This window comes from Peromyscus leucopus, chromosome 9 (genome assembly GCF_004664715.2).
Source record: "Peromyscus leucopus breed LL Stock chromosome 9, UCI_PerLeu_2.1, whole genome shotgun sequence".
NCBI lineage: Eukaryota > Metazoa > Chordata > Mammalia > Rodentia > Cricetidae > Peromyscus > Peromyscus leucopus.
The window spans coordinates 70,393,638-70,409,976 of record NC_051070.1 but is presented as its reverse complement, the minus strand read 5'-3'; the positions used below and the strand labels follow the sequence as shown (position 1 = coordinate 70,409,976).

General features: G+C 40.3%; 3 gene segments (V, D, J or C); all 3 read left to right on the top strand.

Annotated features, from left to right (window-relative positions):
* The first annotated feature begins 3,074 nt into the window (after positions 1-3,074).
* On the top strand, positions 3,075-3,706 carry LOC114684600. The segment is given in 2 exon segments: positions 3,075-3,199; positions 3,369-3,706. Coding segments are annotated over 2 exon segments (390 nt in total).
* A 5,961-nt stretch (positions 3,707-9,667) lies between these two features.
* On the top strand, positions 9,668-10,563 carry LOC114684599. The segment is given in 2 exon segments: positions 9,668-9,998; positions 10,163-10,563. Coding segments are annotated over 2 exon segments (453 nt in total).
* A 1,122-nt stretch (positions 10,564-11,685) lies between these two features.
* Positions 11,686-12,319, top strand: LOC114684598. The segment is given in 2 exon segments: positions 11,686-11,783; positions 11,909-12,319. Coding segments are annotated over 2 exon segments (463 nt in total).
* Positions 12,320-16,339: the final 4,020 nt, after the last annotated feature.

The window sequence follows — 16,339 nt, the reverse complement described above, 5'->3', positions numbered from 1 at the left end:
CATCTAGACAGATGTTGGTAGCTACCAAGATATACATTGTATAAAGCTAGTCGTTTTTTGTGATTCATACACAGTATACATAAGTAGGACTCTTGATTGCTTTTGTCCTTCGGAAGCATGAATAGCTCCTTTGGATATTACGAGAGGTAATTCTTAGAGAAGAGATTTCAAGGACTGGCTCCAACTTGATTCTCCCAAATCTTGAATCTCAAGTGTGTGCTGTCTTAAACAATAGGCTCTTACCTTCAGGTTCTGGGAGGCAATCAGTGACAATGGCAATAAAGCATGTTAATTTGTGAATCTCTTTGACTTCTCTGACCAACATCACAAAGAAAAGTTTCCCATGCTTAGCACTGCGGCTTTGTTAGATAGTTTGTGACTCTTGGGGAGACCATTATACCTCCAAGTGGAGTAAATTTATTCAAACTCTCTATCACCTATCATCTACTATCTGTCTATATCTATCTGTCTATCTATCTATCTATCTATCTATCTATCTATCTATCTATCTATCTACCTACCTGCCTATCTATCCCTTATTTTTCTTATCCATACAGTAGTTGAGGAACATCCATTTTGATTCCATTTTCTAGCTATTGTGAACTGAGCCTTGATGAACATAGATGTAACCTATCACAGTACTGAAAGCTTCACCTGATGACAAGAGATGGCCAGTTGTAATTCCCCCCGTTTGGCAATTTCTCCCTAGATTACCTTCATATATCTATATATTTTAGGACATTTCTACTGTATTGGGTCTCTATCATACTCCACAAATAGCCTTTAACGTAGCTGTCTCTCCCCATACACCCTCCGTCATCCCCTTGGCTCAGACTGTCCTTAAATAGTAGCATGAGACGTGTGCAGTGTTTTGGTATTGGTAGAAACAAAGTGGACCTTGTTATCAAAGAACAGTGATGGATTGCTTTGGCCTGACAGGTGCCTCCCTGAAGGAATGACCTAAAGGGCCTGCCTGTATATCATGTAACCCAGGACTCTACCAAGGGAGAGAAATCTCTTTGTGGAGAAAATTACTTAAAAATACACTAGAAGGATTTAAGAACATGTTTTACCACACAAGATAAACAGTTCTGAAAACTGAAGGTCAATTGACATGACTCGGTCTGATAAGGAAGAAAAAAAAACACAAGAAGAAAATGAACAGAATTTAAGAGACCCAGAGAACATTTTTCTCAAATAGAGACATCAATATTAATATTCTAGAAGAAAAGACTGGAGGCAAGGAGGAATAGTTGAAGAAACCTTGACCACAAATCTCTCCAAACTTGATGGAAGACAAAAAGGCACATGTCCAAAAAGCTCAGTATGAACCGAGAGGACAATGCCAATGAAACCAGCACTGAGCATCTGTGGAATCTCATTGCTAGAATAGACCGCGTCTAGAAAACTGCTCCAAAGAGTGGCCAACAAGGTTTCTTTAGCAAGATCAATAATTTCTCATCTGAAACTGTATCAGCCTGAAGTTGGCAAGATGTGATGTCTAAGGAGATAAAAGAGAAAAATACTGTCCACTAATGATTGTGTACATGGTAAAACAACTTATCAAAACTAAAGGACGATTCTGAGATTTTATTTTCTGGACTATAGCTTCTGGGGGAAGGGGGTGGTCAATTTTCTCTTCCTTCCTTCCTTCCTTCCTTCCTTCCTTCCTTCCTTCCTTCCTTCCTTCCTTTCTTCTTTCTTTCTTTCTCTCTCTCTCTTCTTTCTTTCATTCCTTCCTTCCTTCTTTCATTCCTTCTTTCTTTCCTTCCTTTCTTCATTTCTGAGACAGGCCTTCATTGTGCAGTCCTGTCTGGCCTAGAACTTATAGAGATCCACCTGCCTCTGCCTCCTGAGGGCTGGGATTAAAGGTAGGTGTGAGCACACCCAGCTCAGTTTTCATTATAGAATTGGTTGTTCATCGGTCAACCACATTTGAGTGGATAGGCCCACACCAAGGAATGTATGGTCAGAACAAATTGGATCAAATCTTGCTCTAGAACAGTAGTTCTCAATCTTCCTGATGCTATGGACCTTTAATATAGTTCCTGGTGTTGTGGTGACCATCAACCACATAATTATTTTTCATTGCCACTTCATAACTGTAATTTTTGTACTTTTATAATTTGTAGTGTAAATATCTGATACTTCCGATGGTCTTAGGAGACCCCTGTAAAAGGGTCATTTGAACCTTGAAGAGGTCACAAGTAACAGGATGAGAACAGCTGCTCTAGAAGAAATAGGATTATGAACACATGCTGCCATGTCCAGTCTCACATGAGTTCTGTAAATCTGAACTCAGGACTTCCTGTTGTGTGTCAAGGAATTTTAAACACTGAGTCATCACCTAGCTGATTTATCAGTATTCTTTATGATATTTATAGCTCTAGTGTGTTTCTGATGTTTTCCAACTTAGAGAACTGGATTCTATCAACAGAGAGAAGCAGAGAATCCTGCTTCTTTCCACCACTGACACGAGAGCTGCAGTGCTCCAAGCAACAGGGTGCCCCTAAATTTCACACATGCTGGGCTCTGTAGACCACTACAGCAAGCTGAACGCCAGCAGAAAGTACCTGTCTTTATTTTTTATGTGCTTCCCTCAGACCCAGCTTCAATATGACTCTAACTGCTTCCATCTTCTGGATATACTTGTAAATCTGACACTTCTGAGATGATCTTCATTCTACTAACACTTGTGGATTTGGGGTTATTCTAGGAGGAGGTTGGAGATGGGAGACCATGATTAGAATATATTGTATGAAATCCTTTAAAAAAAAAAAGAGGCAAACAAATCTTGCTAGGATTCTGCAAGGTTCTTCTAACCCACTGGAGCCATCAGTGTTCACACCGGTATTCTGTATTTATGAATTCCCCTCCTCACACATTTCCCCCCAAACTCCCCTTTTATGAAATATTACCTTAGAAATATAGTGTTCTGGGGTCTGCATATTGTTCATCATAGCTGTGGAGCCGCTATTATGGAGAGTAGTGAGGTGAAGGTGGGTGGAGTTTCTTGTTCAGATGAAAGAGAACATTCAGCAACTTGGAGAGAAACTTGTGTGTGTAATCACAAGTGTGTCTGGCTACAAGAATTGACACCATCCCTCAGAGGTGGAGAGAAGACACCACAGCAATTGGAAAGGGGCCATGGAGAGGAAACTGGGAGCTGTGCTGGGGATTCTGTGGGTGCAGATTTGCTGTGAGTTGTGCTCACCTAAGCTGCTTTAGGGATTCTCCAGAAATGTCAGTGGTGAAGGGAGATGAGCCAACCCAAAGCTCCTGTGCTGTCATCCTCATGGTGTCTCCTGGGACATTAGGTGTGGGTGAAGACCTCTCACTGATTCTGGTTTGCTTTTGTTTCCCAACAGGGGTGAGAGGAGTTGAGGTGGAGCAGAGTCCTTCAGCCCTGAGTCTCCATGAGGGAACCAGTTCTGCCCTGAGATGCAATTTTTCTATCACCGTGACATATATGCAGTGGTTCCGACAGAATCCCGGGGGCAGCCTCATCAATCTTTTTTTCCTGAATCCAGGAACAAAGGAGAATGGGAGGTTCAAGTCAACATTCAACTCCAAGGAGCGCTACAGCACCCTGCACATCAGAGATGCCCAGCTGGAGGACTCAGGCACCTATCTCTGTGCTAGTGATGCACAGTGCTCCCAGCAAGCCTGCAGGCTGGCCCCAAACTGCAACTGTGTATTCAGCTAAAGCCCTGCCACAGGCAGACTCTGCAGGAGGCTTTGCACAGCTGTGTCTTTATCAGATCTCCACCAATTACAGAGAAGTTGTGAGGAAACCCAAAATTACCACAGCAGAAATTCATGGCTAAATTCAGATTGACATGACACTGACTTGGAGAAGCTTAAATGTTCAGAAACGTCAGCCATCATGACCAAAATGTACACTTTATTTATCAAATGCTTGTGCTAATGTAAATAAATATAAACCTCTCTTACACATTCCAGAATTATTTGGATCATTTCTCAAAATTGAAAGTTTAGAGCAACTGTTTCCATCCTTTGTTTAGAGAGTATGATACAAACATTTCCAGCTCATCTGCTCAATATGAGGTTGATAAAAGAATTAAATTTGAAGATCTGATAGATTAAGTTGTAGAAAGGCAAGAAGACAAATATTATTATTAAATCATGACATCATTTCTACAATGTCTTGCTAATTTAAAAAATAATGCATTCAATTATGCAATATAAATCAAATATTTCACACATAAATAATCAGAGCCAAAAGATAAATGACAAACTAGAGAAATAGATTTGCAATTTATATCACAATAATATTTGCAGCAATTAATTCTAACAAAATATTTACACATCTGTAATGTAATATATATGCATAACTTCTCATTAAGACATCGCTTTCAAAAGTAAAAGTGGGACCCTCCTAAAGGTCACATACTAGGGGACTAATTCATTAAACAATAATTAAATACGATCCATACAACTGCTGTTTCTCAAGGGCTGACAGATTCTATTCCACAGTTGAAAAACTCTTGCCTGCCATTTGTCTCTGTGAGGAACTGGAAAGCAGCCATGCTCACTCATTCACAGTTTGTCTGTTCATTGTGTTTTCATGTTGAATCAGCAGCTGAGTGGATACAACAGTGACTGGAGTGACTAAAACATTTACTTTCTTGAGCTCACAAATTCACTGACAACTTGTGATTCATTCAGCTTCATCCCATTGCAGGTACATCTGCTTCATATATAGATTATCTGAGCTTCTCAGATAATAAACAATTGCTAATTGTCAATAAGATTTATGTGAGCATGTCTGGAAGTAGTGACATTAGAAGTGACGGCTTCTACAGCAGGAATCATTGATAGGGTATAATTCTACTTGGTTTCCTTTATATGTTACTTGACCTTTATCCTTTGCAGATTTTAATATTCTTTTCTTGTTCTGTGTGTTTGGTGTTTTGATTACTATGTGTCAAGGGAATTTTCTCTTCTGGTTCAATCAATTTGTTCTGTAGGCTTCTCGTACCTTTATAGGCCTGACCTTACCTATGCACATATCTAACTCCACATTTTCTTTTTAGAAAACAGAGAAGTAAAAAAACAAACAAACCAGAATAAAACAAACAGAAAAAAAAACAAATAAAAAGCATGAGAAGCTCATATACATGCAAAGACACATGTATACACACACAAAAAATATAAATCCACAAAATTGGAAATGATATAAACAAGGACAAATGTGCTAAATAGTGACCCACATAAAGCATTAAGAGACCTAAAAATAAACAAAAGAACAAAAACTACAACTGGGTTCATTTGCTGGGCCTGGGGCCTGCCCTAAAGTGTGGCTTGTATACCCAGTGAAATGCTGTTGGTAAAAACTAAATTTCCCCTTGTGAGTAGTTTTCAGTTGGAGATAACTTCTTGGTTCAGTATAGGGGATAATGTCCACTTCCCATTCTCATCACTGGGACCCCATCTGTACAGGACCTGTGTGGGCCCTTTGCATGTTGCTGACATCTCTATGAGTTCTTATGTGAGCCAGTCTTATTGTGACTGGAGGGCTTTATTTCCTTAATGCCTCCATCCCCACTGGCTCTTAGACACTTTCTTCTTCTTCTTCTTCTTCTTCTTCTTCTTCTTCTTCTTCTTCTTCTTCTTCTTCTTCTTCTTCTTCTTCTTCTTCTTCTTCATCTCCTTCTCCTCCTCCTCCTTCTTCTTCTTCTCCTTCTCCTCCTTCTCCTCCTCCTCCTCCTCCTCCTCCTCCTCCTCCTCCTTCTTCTATAGCATTCCCAGAATCCTGAGGGAAGAAGTTTAATGGAGACATTCCATTTACCACTGGGTGTTCCAAGGTCTCTCATTCTCTGTATATTTTCCAGTTGAGGAGTTGTGGATCTATGTGTTTGTTCCCATCTACTGCAAGTAGAAGCGCCCCTGATGATGGCTGAACAAGACATTGATCTATGGGTATAGCAGAAAGTCATTATAAGTCATTATCTTGCTATGTATGTTTAGGAGGATAATGATATTTGGTTTTCCCTTAGGTCCACAGCCTATCTAGTCTCAGGTTCTTGGCTACTGGAGCAATATCAGGCATAGGATCCATCTCATGAAGTGGGCCTTAAGACCATTCAGAATGTGGTTGGTCACTCCAATATCACTTGTGCTATTATCATACCAGTGTGTCATGTATGGAGTTCACCATTGTAGATCAAAGGATTTATAGCTGGGTTGGTGTTTACCTTTCTCCTCTGGTATCATTCAGAGTATCTTCGTGAACCATGAACCCAAGTTCACAGGAGTAAATGCTTTATTTAGGAACCAGCTCAATTTCTTCATGTTCAATGAGATTTGTAGATATTGTCTACAACAACAGTACTTTACCATCAGTTTGTGGTGAGCAACCCATAGCCTTGGTAATAGCCTGAGTTGTTGAAAATTTTCCATGGGTCCCCTTTGGCCAGCAACTCAGTTAGATGATACATTCCTTGGCACTAGAGTTTTCACTTGTTGGTAGGAAATGTCTAGTTGGTGCTTTGTTTCCCTTTTATTTGGTTATTTCATTGATTTATATAATACATGTACATTATATTAAGGATATAATATATATTACATATATATGTAAAGAATCTTCTCCTGTAGTAGGTTTCTATAATGACTTCTCAGAATGTGCTTAGTTTGTGCTTTCTCTCCCGATACCTCCTCCCTTATTCTCTGTTCCCTCCACCTTTCTGTTTAATCCTCCTATTCCACCCCTCCAACCCCATCTCTTTACTATCTATTCTATTTTTCACCTATTCAGGAAATCCTTCCTTCTCTCCTACTGTATCCCTAACTTCTGCAGGTATACAGATTGTGGCAAGCCTATTGAAGGCTTAAAAGCTAGAATCCAAATGTCAGAGAATACATACTATATTGTTTGTTTGTACTTGGGGTTACCTCACTCAAGATGATTTTTTTCTATGTCCATAAATTTACCTGTGAATTTCATAACTCAATAGATGAGTGATATTTCATTGTAGAAATGTCTCACATTTCCATTATATATCCATCTCTTGATGGACATCTAGACTGCTTGCAATGTTTGTTATTATGAATACTACAATGAATATCGATGAGCAAGTGTCTCTGTAACACAATATAGAGTCCTGTGAGTATATGTCCAAAAGTGGTCCAGCTGAATCTTGAGGTAGATCTATTCCCTTCTTTCTGAAGAATCACCATACTTATGTCCATAGTGAGTCTTAAAGTTTGCACTCTCAGCTACAATGGATGAGTGTTCCCCTTAAACTACATCCTCACCAGCATATGATCTCATTTTTTGTTGATTTTGGCCATTCTGATGGGTGTAAGAAGAAATCTCATCATATTTTTAATTTACATTTCCCTGAAAAATAAGCGTTTTGAATTTTTAAGTGCTTCTCAGTCATTTGTGTTTCATCTTTTGAGAATTATCTTTAGATTTGTACCTATTTCTTAAATTGAGATTTTTTCTTTCTTGATATATGGTCTTTTTAGTTTTTCATATATTTTAGATATCAGCTCTATATCAACTGTATAATTTGTAATGATACTTTTCCTTTCAATAACTTGCCACTTTGTTCAAATGATGATTTTCTTTGCCCATACATAAGCTTTTCAGTTCCATGAAGTTCTGCTTGTCAATTAGTTTTAATGACTTGCTTTGGGATATTTGTACACTGTGTGAAGATGTATTGCTGTGATTTGGGTAATAAAAAGCTGAACAGTGAGTAGCTGGGCAGGAGAGAATGGGCATAACTTCTGGGCAGAGAGTGAACTGGAAGAAGAAAGAGAGGATCAACACCCAGAGGTGGAGAAAGCAGGATGGGCAGTAAGGAGATGAGGTAATGAGCCAGGTGGAAGAATATAGATTAAAAAAACATGGGTTAATTTCAGTTATAAGAACTAGTTAGGAACAAGCCTAAGCTAACCCAAGCTTTCATAATTAATACTAAGACTCTGTATCATGATTTGAGGGCTGGTGTTCCAATAAGAAAGTATAACAGTACAGTGACTGTGCTATTAGTGTCCTGTTCAAAAAGTCTTTTTCTGTGCCAATGAGTTCAAGATTATTCCAATTTCTATTTATTAGATTCAGAGTATATAGATAGATGTTCTGGTCCTTGATCCATTTGGACTTGAGTTTTGTACAGGGCAGTAAAAATTATTCTGTTTATATTCTTTTACATGTAGCCATTCAGTTTGACCACAACCATCTGTTAAAGATGCTGTCTTTTTGCTGGTGTGTAGTATATTTGGCTTCTTTATCAAACGAGGTGTTCATAGGTGTGTGGACTAATGTCTGGATCTATGATTCTAATCCACTGATCAGCATGTCTATTTATTTAAGCAAATACCATCCTGTTTTTCTGACTATTACTCTGCGGCACAACTTGAAATCTGAAGTGGTGATACAGTAAGCAGTTCTTTCATTTTCATTTTTTAATCTACCCTAAGTTGTTTGTGTTTCCATATAAAACTATTTTTTTATTTTCTATTTATGTGAAGAATTGTGTTTGAATTGACATTGATTTCACTGAATCTGTCAATTGTTTTGGGAAGGTGGCGACTTTCACTGTATTAATCCTACCAATCCATGAACATGGGGGTCTTTTCATTATCTGATATCTTCTATTTCCTTCCTCAGTGTTTTAAAATTATTATTATACAAGTTTTTCATTTACAGGATTAGAGTTGATCAAAGATATTTTATTATTTTTTTGTACCACCAGGCTCCCAGGTGGAGTGTCTCTGTCATGTGACACAAAGCAATGGGAGTGAGGGAGGAAAGGAAATGCAGCAAGGGTCTGCTGAGTCCTCAGTGAATGGAGGAAGAGTGAGCAGACAGGTGAGTGGTCTGTTACAGAGCTAGGGAACTGAAATGGAGGACAGGAAATCAGTGAAGTTGGCCTTCTGCTTCCCAAGCCTGTGTGTACACTGGGTTCCCAGATAGACAGTGTTTGTAGCTGTTCACAGTTGACAGGAAGGAAAGGCAATGAGCTAGAAGCAGGGGTTGCTGGGAGTGTCCACAGGAAGGAGAAGAGATGGGTTAGTGCAAGGTTTGGCAGATTCTCCAGGATATTCAGCACTGCTCTTCTATCAGTGATTCAGTGTAGACACTGTGGGAGTGAGTAACATGGATGGTGCCATCCTCAAGATGTAATCACCTATGAGAACGTTCCTAAGAGTAGCTATGTGTATTTTTTATTCCAGGTCAACTTTTCTGGAAGGAAAGATGCATGCATAAAAAACATCATATCTGCATTGTTAACAAGAACTCACTAAAGTAGAAAGAACATTGCAATTAAAAGCCCATGAGAGACCTGAATAAGCCTTTTCCCAATGCCACAACTCTTCAGGACAATTATTGATTTAAGTGTGTTTCTTCAAGAAAAGGAAGAGTTGCTTGATGAATGATCTGAGCATTCTGGAATATGGGAGTGGATTAGTAAATATAGTTCTAGACAGAAGAATTGTTGTTACACACACATGAATATATTACATATGAATTTATATATGAAAATATTATATATATTATATGAAGCATTACACATATGCTGTGTTAGATTTAAATCTCAGAAACAGGCTCACTAGTGTGTACAAATACCATTCTTGATCTCTCAGCACTAGAATATATTTGATATAACATTTTGCTGTTTTATGTCTCTGAGTCCCTCACAGGTCAGAGAACACTTAAGCAGAAGCCTTACTGGTTAAGGGTACAACCACAAGGTGGTAGTAGACCTCAGCTGCTGCAGAGTATGAAGAGGACTCACTTCCTGGATGCTGATTGTGCAGGCTTAGGGCAGAAGCACAACCTTTTTCTCAGTGGCTGAGTGGATGACTCAAGAGGTAGAATTGTTACTGAGAGAGAACAACACCCTGGTAGCTGTAGCTGACCTGCTAGTCATCACAATCTACACCCGATCTTAATTTAATTGGAAGGACAATGAAGACATTTGTTCCTACTTTATTCATGTTCTTGTGGCTGCAGCTCGATGGTGAGTTAAGATCTTGGGACCACAGAATATTCAGTGGGCATTTCTGAGGCATCCAGGAGGAACTCTATTTTAGTTAGTTTTTCTCTGTTACTATAAAACAAGAGATAATTCTGCAAGTTTATGACCGGACAGCATTTCTCTTTTCTTTCCATCTTTCTGCACAGGGGTGATCCAAGGTGAGCAGGTGGAGCAGCATCCTTCCACTCTTAGAGTCCAGGAGGGAGCCAGCGCTGTCATCAACTGCACTTACACAGACAGTGCCTCATCCTATTTCCCTTGGTATAAGCAAGAACCCGGAGAGCATCCTCAGCTCATTATTGACATTCGTTCAACTGTGGAAAGAAAACAGGAGCAAAGACTGATCGTTTTACAGGATAAGAAAGCCAAACACTTCTCCCTGCACATCATAGACACCCGGCCTGGAGACTCTGCCATGTACTTCTGTGCTGCAAGTGCACACTGCTCCACAGGCACCTGCAGCCTGTCCTCAAACCTGCCATGGGGCCTGGAGCCCCATCCACATCCTGTGTCACAGGCCCTCAATGCGACATGTGCCAGTTTTTAGTTGACAAGTTCCAACTACAGTGTGGACATTAATAACACATAATATGTAGGTCAGATTCTAGTCACTGAAGCAATTTTGGACATTTTCTCCTTTGTTTTTAAAATGTATTTTAAAAATTGAAGTACAGTTTTGTTCTTCCCTTTTTCTTGCTACAGTACATGGTGATTGTCACAGAGAACCAGAACTCATGTGCCGCAGAAAAGAAGAGGCTGTGGCACACTCACCCCAAGTGGGACATCTACATCACACACCCTCATCCCCAGGTCAGAGGTCACTGAGGAAGAGGAGGTGGAGGATGACTACAAGGAGACAGTATTTTCTGCACTCAGCAGGGCAGCTGCACACATGAATGAACTCACAGAGCACATACATACTTGCAAACTCACAGAGGTTGACAGCACACCTAAGACTTGCAAAGGATCAGGTCAGATGCAATTTCAGCAAGGAGGGAAGGTACACATTCCCACCCTTTGCTAAGGAGCTATAGGCAGTTCGAAGCTGCTGGGAGAGAGACTCAGTTTCTTTAAAGGTGAATCCCCTGGTCCACAGTCCACCCCCACTGGAGGGCACACATCCAAGTGTATATTTGGAGAACATTGTATAATGCAAACCTTGAGGTGCTTTATTTTTAAAAGAGATGGACAAAACTGGGTTTGTAGGGAAGACTGGATGGATCTGTCAGGATTAAAGGGAGCAGGTGAGCATAATCAAAATTAATTGCATGACATTATCTAAGAAATAATAAAATGAGAAAAATTAGATAAATTTTATCAGAGGTGTGTGTGTGTCTCTCTGTGTGTGTGTGTGTGTGTGCATGTCTTATTTTATGGACATCTATTACACTAAATAAAAATGTATAACATAGTTCAGTAACACTGGTGATTTCAGGCACCCACTGTGAACTTTAGACCTGTATCCTTTGTGTGAGATTGCGAATTTATTCACAGTGTATTATGCAGACATCTGTGGTGCAATTTTAAGGGAAATCAGCAGAGGGAGTGGCCTCTTCAGATGTGGTTAATGTCTACATCCAGGTGGTGGCCTCATGTGACAGACTGTCACTGTACAAAAGGAGGTCCTTGTTTGTGAGTGAGGAGTTTCAGTAAGGTCCTGCAGGAGACTTGCCTCTGAGTTTGGTGCACTCAAGAACCAAGTGTCATTTTCTCCTATGAACATGCTTCCTGACACCTGCTCAGTTCTGCTGCTCCTCTTCATGCTCAGTAAGTTACATTTACCCTGTTGATGATGTCATTGTCTTACAACTCTAGAAGTCTTTATCTTCTTCCTCACATAGCAAAACGATTCCTTATTTGTTTATCTATTTATTTGTTTATTGATTTTTCAGGGAGGAGCAAAGGAGACTCAGTGACCCAGACAGAAAGGCCTGGTCACTGTCACAGAGGGGTTGCCTGTGATGATGAACTGCACATATCAGACTACCTATAGTCCTTTCCTTTTCTGGTATATTCAATATCTCAACAAAGCCCCTCAGCTACTCCTGAGGAGCTTCACAGACAACCAGAGGGCAGAGCACCAAGGGTTCCAGGCCACTCTCCAGAAGAGCAGCAGCTCCTTCCACCTGCAGAAGTCCTCAGTGCAGCTGGCAGACTCTGCCCTGTACTACTGTGCTCTGAGTGCCACAGTGAGGGGACTGCAGGGGAAGCTGCACACAAACCCAGGGTGCAGGAGGCTGAGGGAGTGGCCTGTGAGGGAGGGCTGTGTGCCTTCTCTGAGTGGGGTTTACCCAGACTCCTGAAAATCAGCAGCTCATCTCAGGTCAAATTCCTAGAAAACTAGGAATCTGTGGATACTCTGACAGGATAGGATGGAAGTCATTGCTAGAGACAATTCAGGCTTTGATCCCTAGAAATACTGTTCTCCCCCTAAGTGGAGAATCTCTCTCAGAAAACACCTCCAGGAACACCCTGACATGGAATTTATCTCTATCAAGATGTCTTTCAAAATTTAGTGATTTAAATTATCCAACAATATTCTGTTCTTACCCCATAAATGTATGACCCAAGGAGGAACACATACTCTAGTCTTTAAAAACCTGCTTCAAAGTCCAGAGTGCTAAGTATTTCACCATGGGAACTGGATTTGCAGCCTATTCCCTATGGTGGGATAACTTACTCAGCCTTGATGCAGTGGGGAGGGGCCAGTCCCTGCCTCAAATTAGTATGCCAGACTTTGTTGACTATCCAAAGAAGGCCTTACCCCCTCTGAAAATGGGGGTTGGATGAGTGGGGTGGGAGAAGAGAAAGGAGGGGCAACTGGGGATGGTATGTAAAATGAAAAAAATTTTAAATAAAAAAAAATCTGCTTCAGTCTCACTCCACAAGTAATTTAGATACATTCTCTTTTTGGTTCATATTACCTAGGTTTAACCTAACTTGTGGTCTCAGTTATTTGTTTATTGTTATGAAGACACACCATGACCAAGACAACTTGTAGGAGAAAGCATTTAATTGAGGGCTTGATTACAGTTGCAGAGAGTGAGTCCATGACCATCATGGTGGGGAGTATAGTAGCAGGCCGTCATGCATGTCCCTGGAGCAGTAAATGAGAGCTTCTATCTGAACACAATCAACATTCAGAAAGAGGGAGAGACTGGGTCCTCCTTGGGCTTTAAGATTACAGAGCCCACCACCAGTGACACACCCCCTCTGACCGGGTCACACCTCCTTATCCTTTCTAAACAGTCTATCAACTGGGAAATAAACATTCAGGATATATGAGCCTATGGGGTCCATTCTCATTCAAATCACCACAATCTTCAACAGCCTTCATTTAATGAGGCTGCTCCCGAAATATAGCTCTTGGACCTCTGCTGGTGCTGCCCTAAGAGGCAGCTCCTCTCTTCCTACACACTGTGTAGAAATTTTTCTCCCTTAGTGTCCACTCTCATCTGCCATTCCACTTTGCTTAAATCCTGAGGACATGGTGTAGTCACTCACTTGGAATTAGGTTCTCTGATAATTATTATGAAATATGGGAAAGGTGGTCAAGGTTTTGATCCACCTCAGCTCTGGAAACAAAGCACTGATTTAAAATAAAATGCTCTAGTACTCATATTTATCTCTTTGTAAAGGAAGAAAGATCTGAAATCAAAGACCACAGAGTCTCTTAAGGATGATTCATATTTTTGTACACAAAAAAAAGCAAAAAAAAAAAATATACACATCTGGTACTGGATGGAGGCTAGCAGAATCATCTTCAAAGAGACCAGAGGGACTTTGTTCAGTTGCTGATGGGAGCAGATGCAGAGTCCCACAGTCAACACTGCGCAGAGATAAGGGAGTCCTGCAGAGAAGAGGGAATAAGTATGGGAGGAACCAGATTGTTCAGGGACACTAGGAGTACATGGCCTACAAATCAACTTACTGGGACTCATGTTGGCTTGCTGAGATTAGGGAGCCTGTAGGGGTCTGACCTAGGTCTTCTGCATATGTTATGGCTGAGTGCCTTGGTCTTCTTGTGGGATTCCTAACAGTGGGAAAGGAGGTTGGCTTTGGCTCTTTTGCCTGCTTGTGGGACCCTTTACCTCTTACTGGGTTACCTTGTCCAGCCTTGATGTGTGATGATATTTGCCTGGAATTATTATGGTTTATTAGGCCATATTTCATAAAAGGACTTTCTTTGGACTGTCAGCTCCCAAATAATGACAAGGAGACTTCTTATCAAGTATGAAATCTTGGCCATAGCTAGGGCTTGTTCCCAATTAGCTCTTATAACTTAACCCATTTACATTATTCTACATTTTGCCACATGACACATTACCTCTCCTCCATTCTGTATATCTAACTCCCCTCATGTCTCACTTGTGAATCCCCTGCCTCAGTTTCTTCCCAGAGTTCTTTAGTGCCCAGAATTCCTGCCTATCATTTCATACCTAGCTATTGGCTGTTGAAGTCTTTATTAAACCTGTCAGAAGGCACCTGAGGTAGATGAGGTAAAACAGCAACATATCTTCATACACTGTGATCAAATATCCCACAACAGTGTTGAGTGGATGTCCCTGGGAGGACTACTCTTTTCTGAAGGAAAAGAAGGATTTTGGATCTGTGAGAGATGGAAAGTGAAGCAAGAGAGTCTGGGAGGAGAGGGAGGGGAAACTGCCATTGGAATGTAATATATGAGAGAAGAATAAAATATAAAGGCATAGAACATGTAATGATCACATCAGAGTAACTGTCCTATTTGTTAATAAAAGTACACTCTATCTTACTGGTTAGGGACCAAAATGGAATGTTAACTTGCATTTCTGAACTCCAAAAATCTACCTCAAATGGCACAGCATGGAATATAATCTCTGAGATGAGTGCCTGTCAAACCTAGAATGAATACTAAATCTAATAAAAAGAGACCCCAATGCCAGACCTGGGACACCTCCTTTCAAATTGTTGTTCAGGGGCTTCAAGGGGCTTCTCCAATCAAATAGGCTATGTGCATTGGTTTGATTGCCTCATAAAACTTGCAGGTAAGACCCTTTTGCTAAGAACACCACATCATTTAGACATAGAACTTTAAGAAATTTACCTAGAAATGACCTAAAGACTCTTCACAAAGAATAAGTTCTCATAGTATGTGCAAGATTCCAAGGGGGAAAAGCAATAAATAATCCTACCAAGCTATATAAAGGCTATGAACCAAACAATGACCTCAATGTCAAGATATCCACAAGGCTACAATGTAGCACTTCTAACTTGGTAAAAAACTAATGTAAGTGTCTTATTGGACTTAAGACCTGCTCCGTAGGAATGGTATTAGGCCCAATAATGCAAACCTAATTACCTACCCATGTCTAAAGAGGTCATAGACCCTAAAGGAGAACCTACTATGGCCACTGCTGTGGGATATCATTCTGTATGCTGCGAATATGTGTTGCTCTGATTGGTTGATATATAAAACTTTGATTTGCCAGTAGCCAGGAAGGATGTATAGGCAGGCAAGCAGAAGAAAAGAATGCTGGGAAGAGGAAGGGCTGAGTCAGGAGTCACCACCAAGATAGAGACGAAGCAAGATGTCAAGGCAGAACTGAGAAAAGGTACCAAGTCATGTGGCTAAACAAAGATAAAAATTATAGGTTAATTTAAGTGTAAGAGCTAGTCAGTAACAATCCTGAGCTAATGGCCAAGCAGTTATAATTAATATAAACTTCTGAATGATTATTTTATAAGTGGGCCACAGGACTGTGGGAGCTTGGTGGAAATGAAGAAAACTACAGGCCACTTTCCTAAATCAATGTAGCTTCTAAGAATATTATAAATACTTATAATTAAACACACATATAAGCACAGTTCTCAACCCTCATTAAAGAAGTTCCATTTTGAAGCAGATGGAGGTTACTCCAGTCATCGACAACTGGTCAAATACAAAGAATAACTGGCTGTGAGGTCTCCAGTTCCAGCTATTATTTCTAAAATGCATTCCTACACATAATTCTAGGGAATACCACAGAAAAGGAGCAGGATGGAGTGTAAGAACTAGAGATCAGGGCATCAGCTGAGAGGATAACATGAGGGGGAAAACTTTCTCAGTATCAATGTGAATGCAAATGGATAGGGTATAAACCTTACAGAAATCATGGAGGTTCCTCCAGATGTTGAACATACATCTACAACAAAATTTACTTATACCACTATTGAGAATTTAACCTAAAGAGTCCACATCATTCTACAGAGATATTGCTTATGTTCGTTGCTGCTCTATTCATAATCACTAGGAATTGGAAACACTTTAGATGTCCACCAACTGATGAGTGAATTGTGAAAAT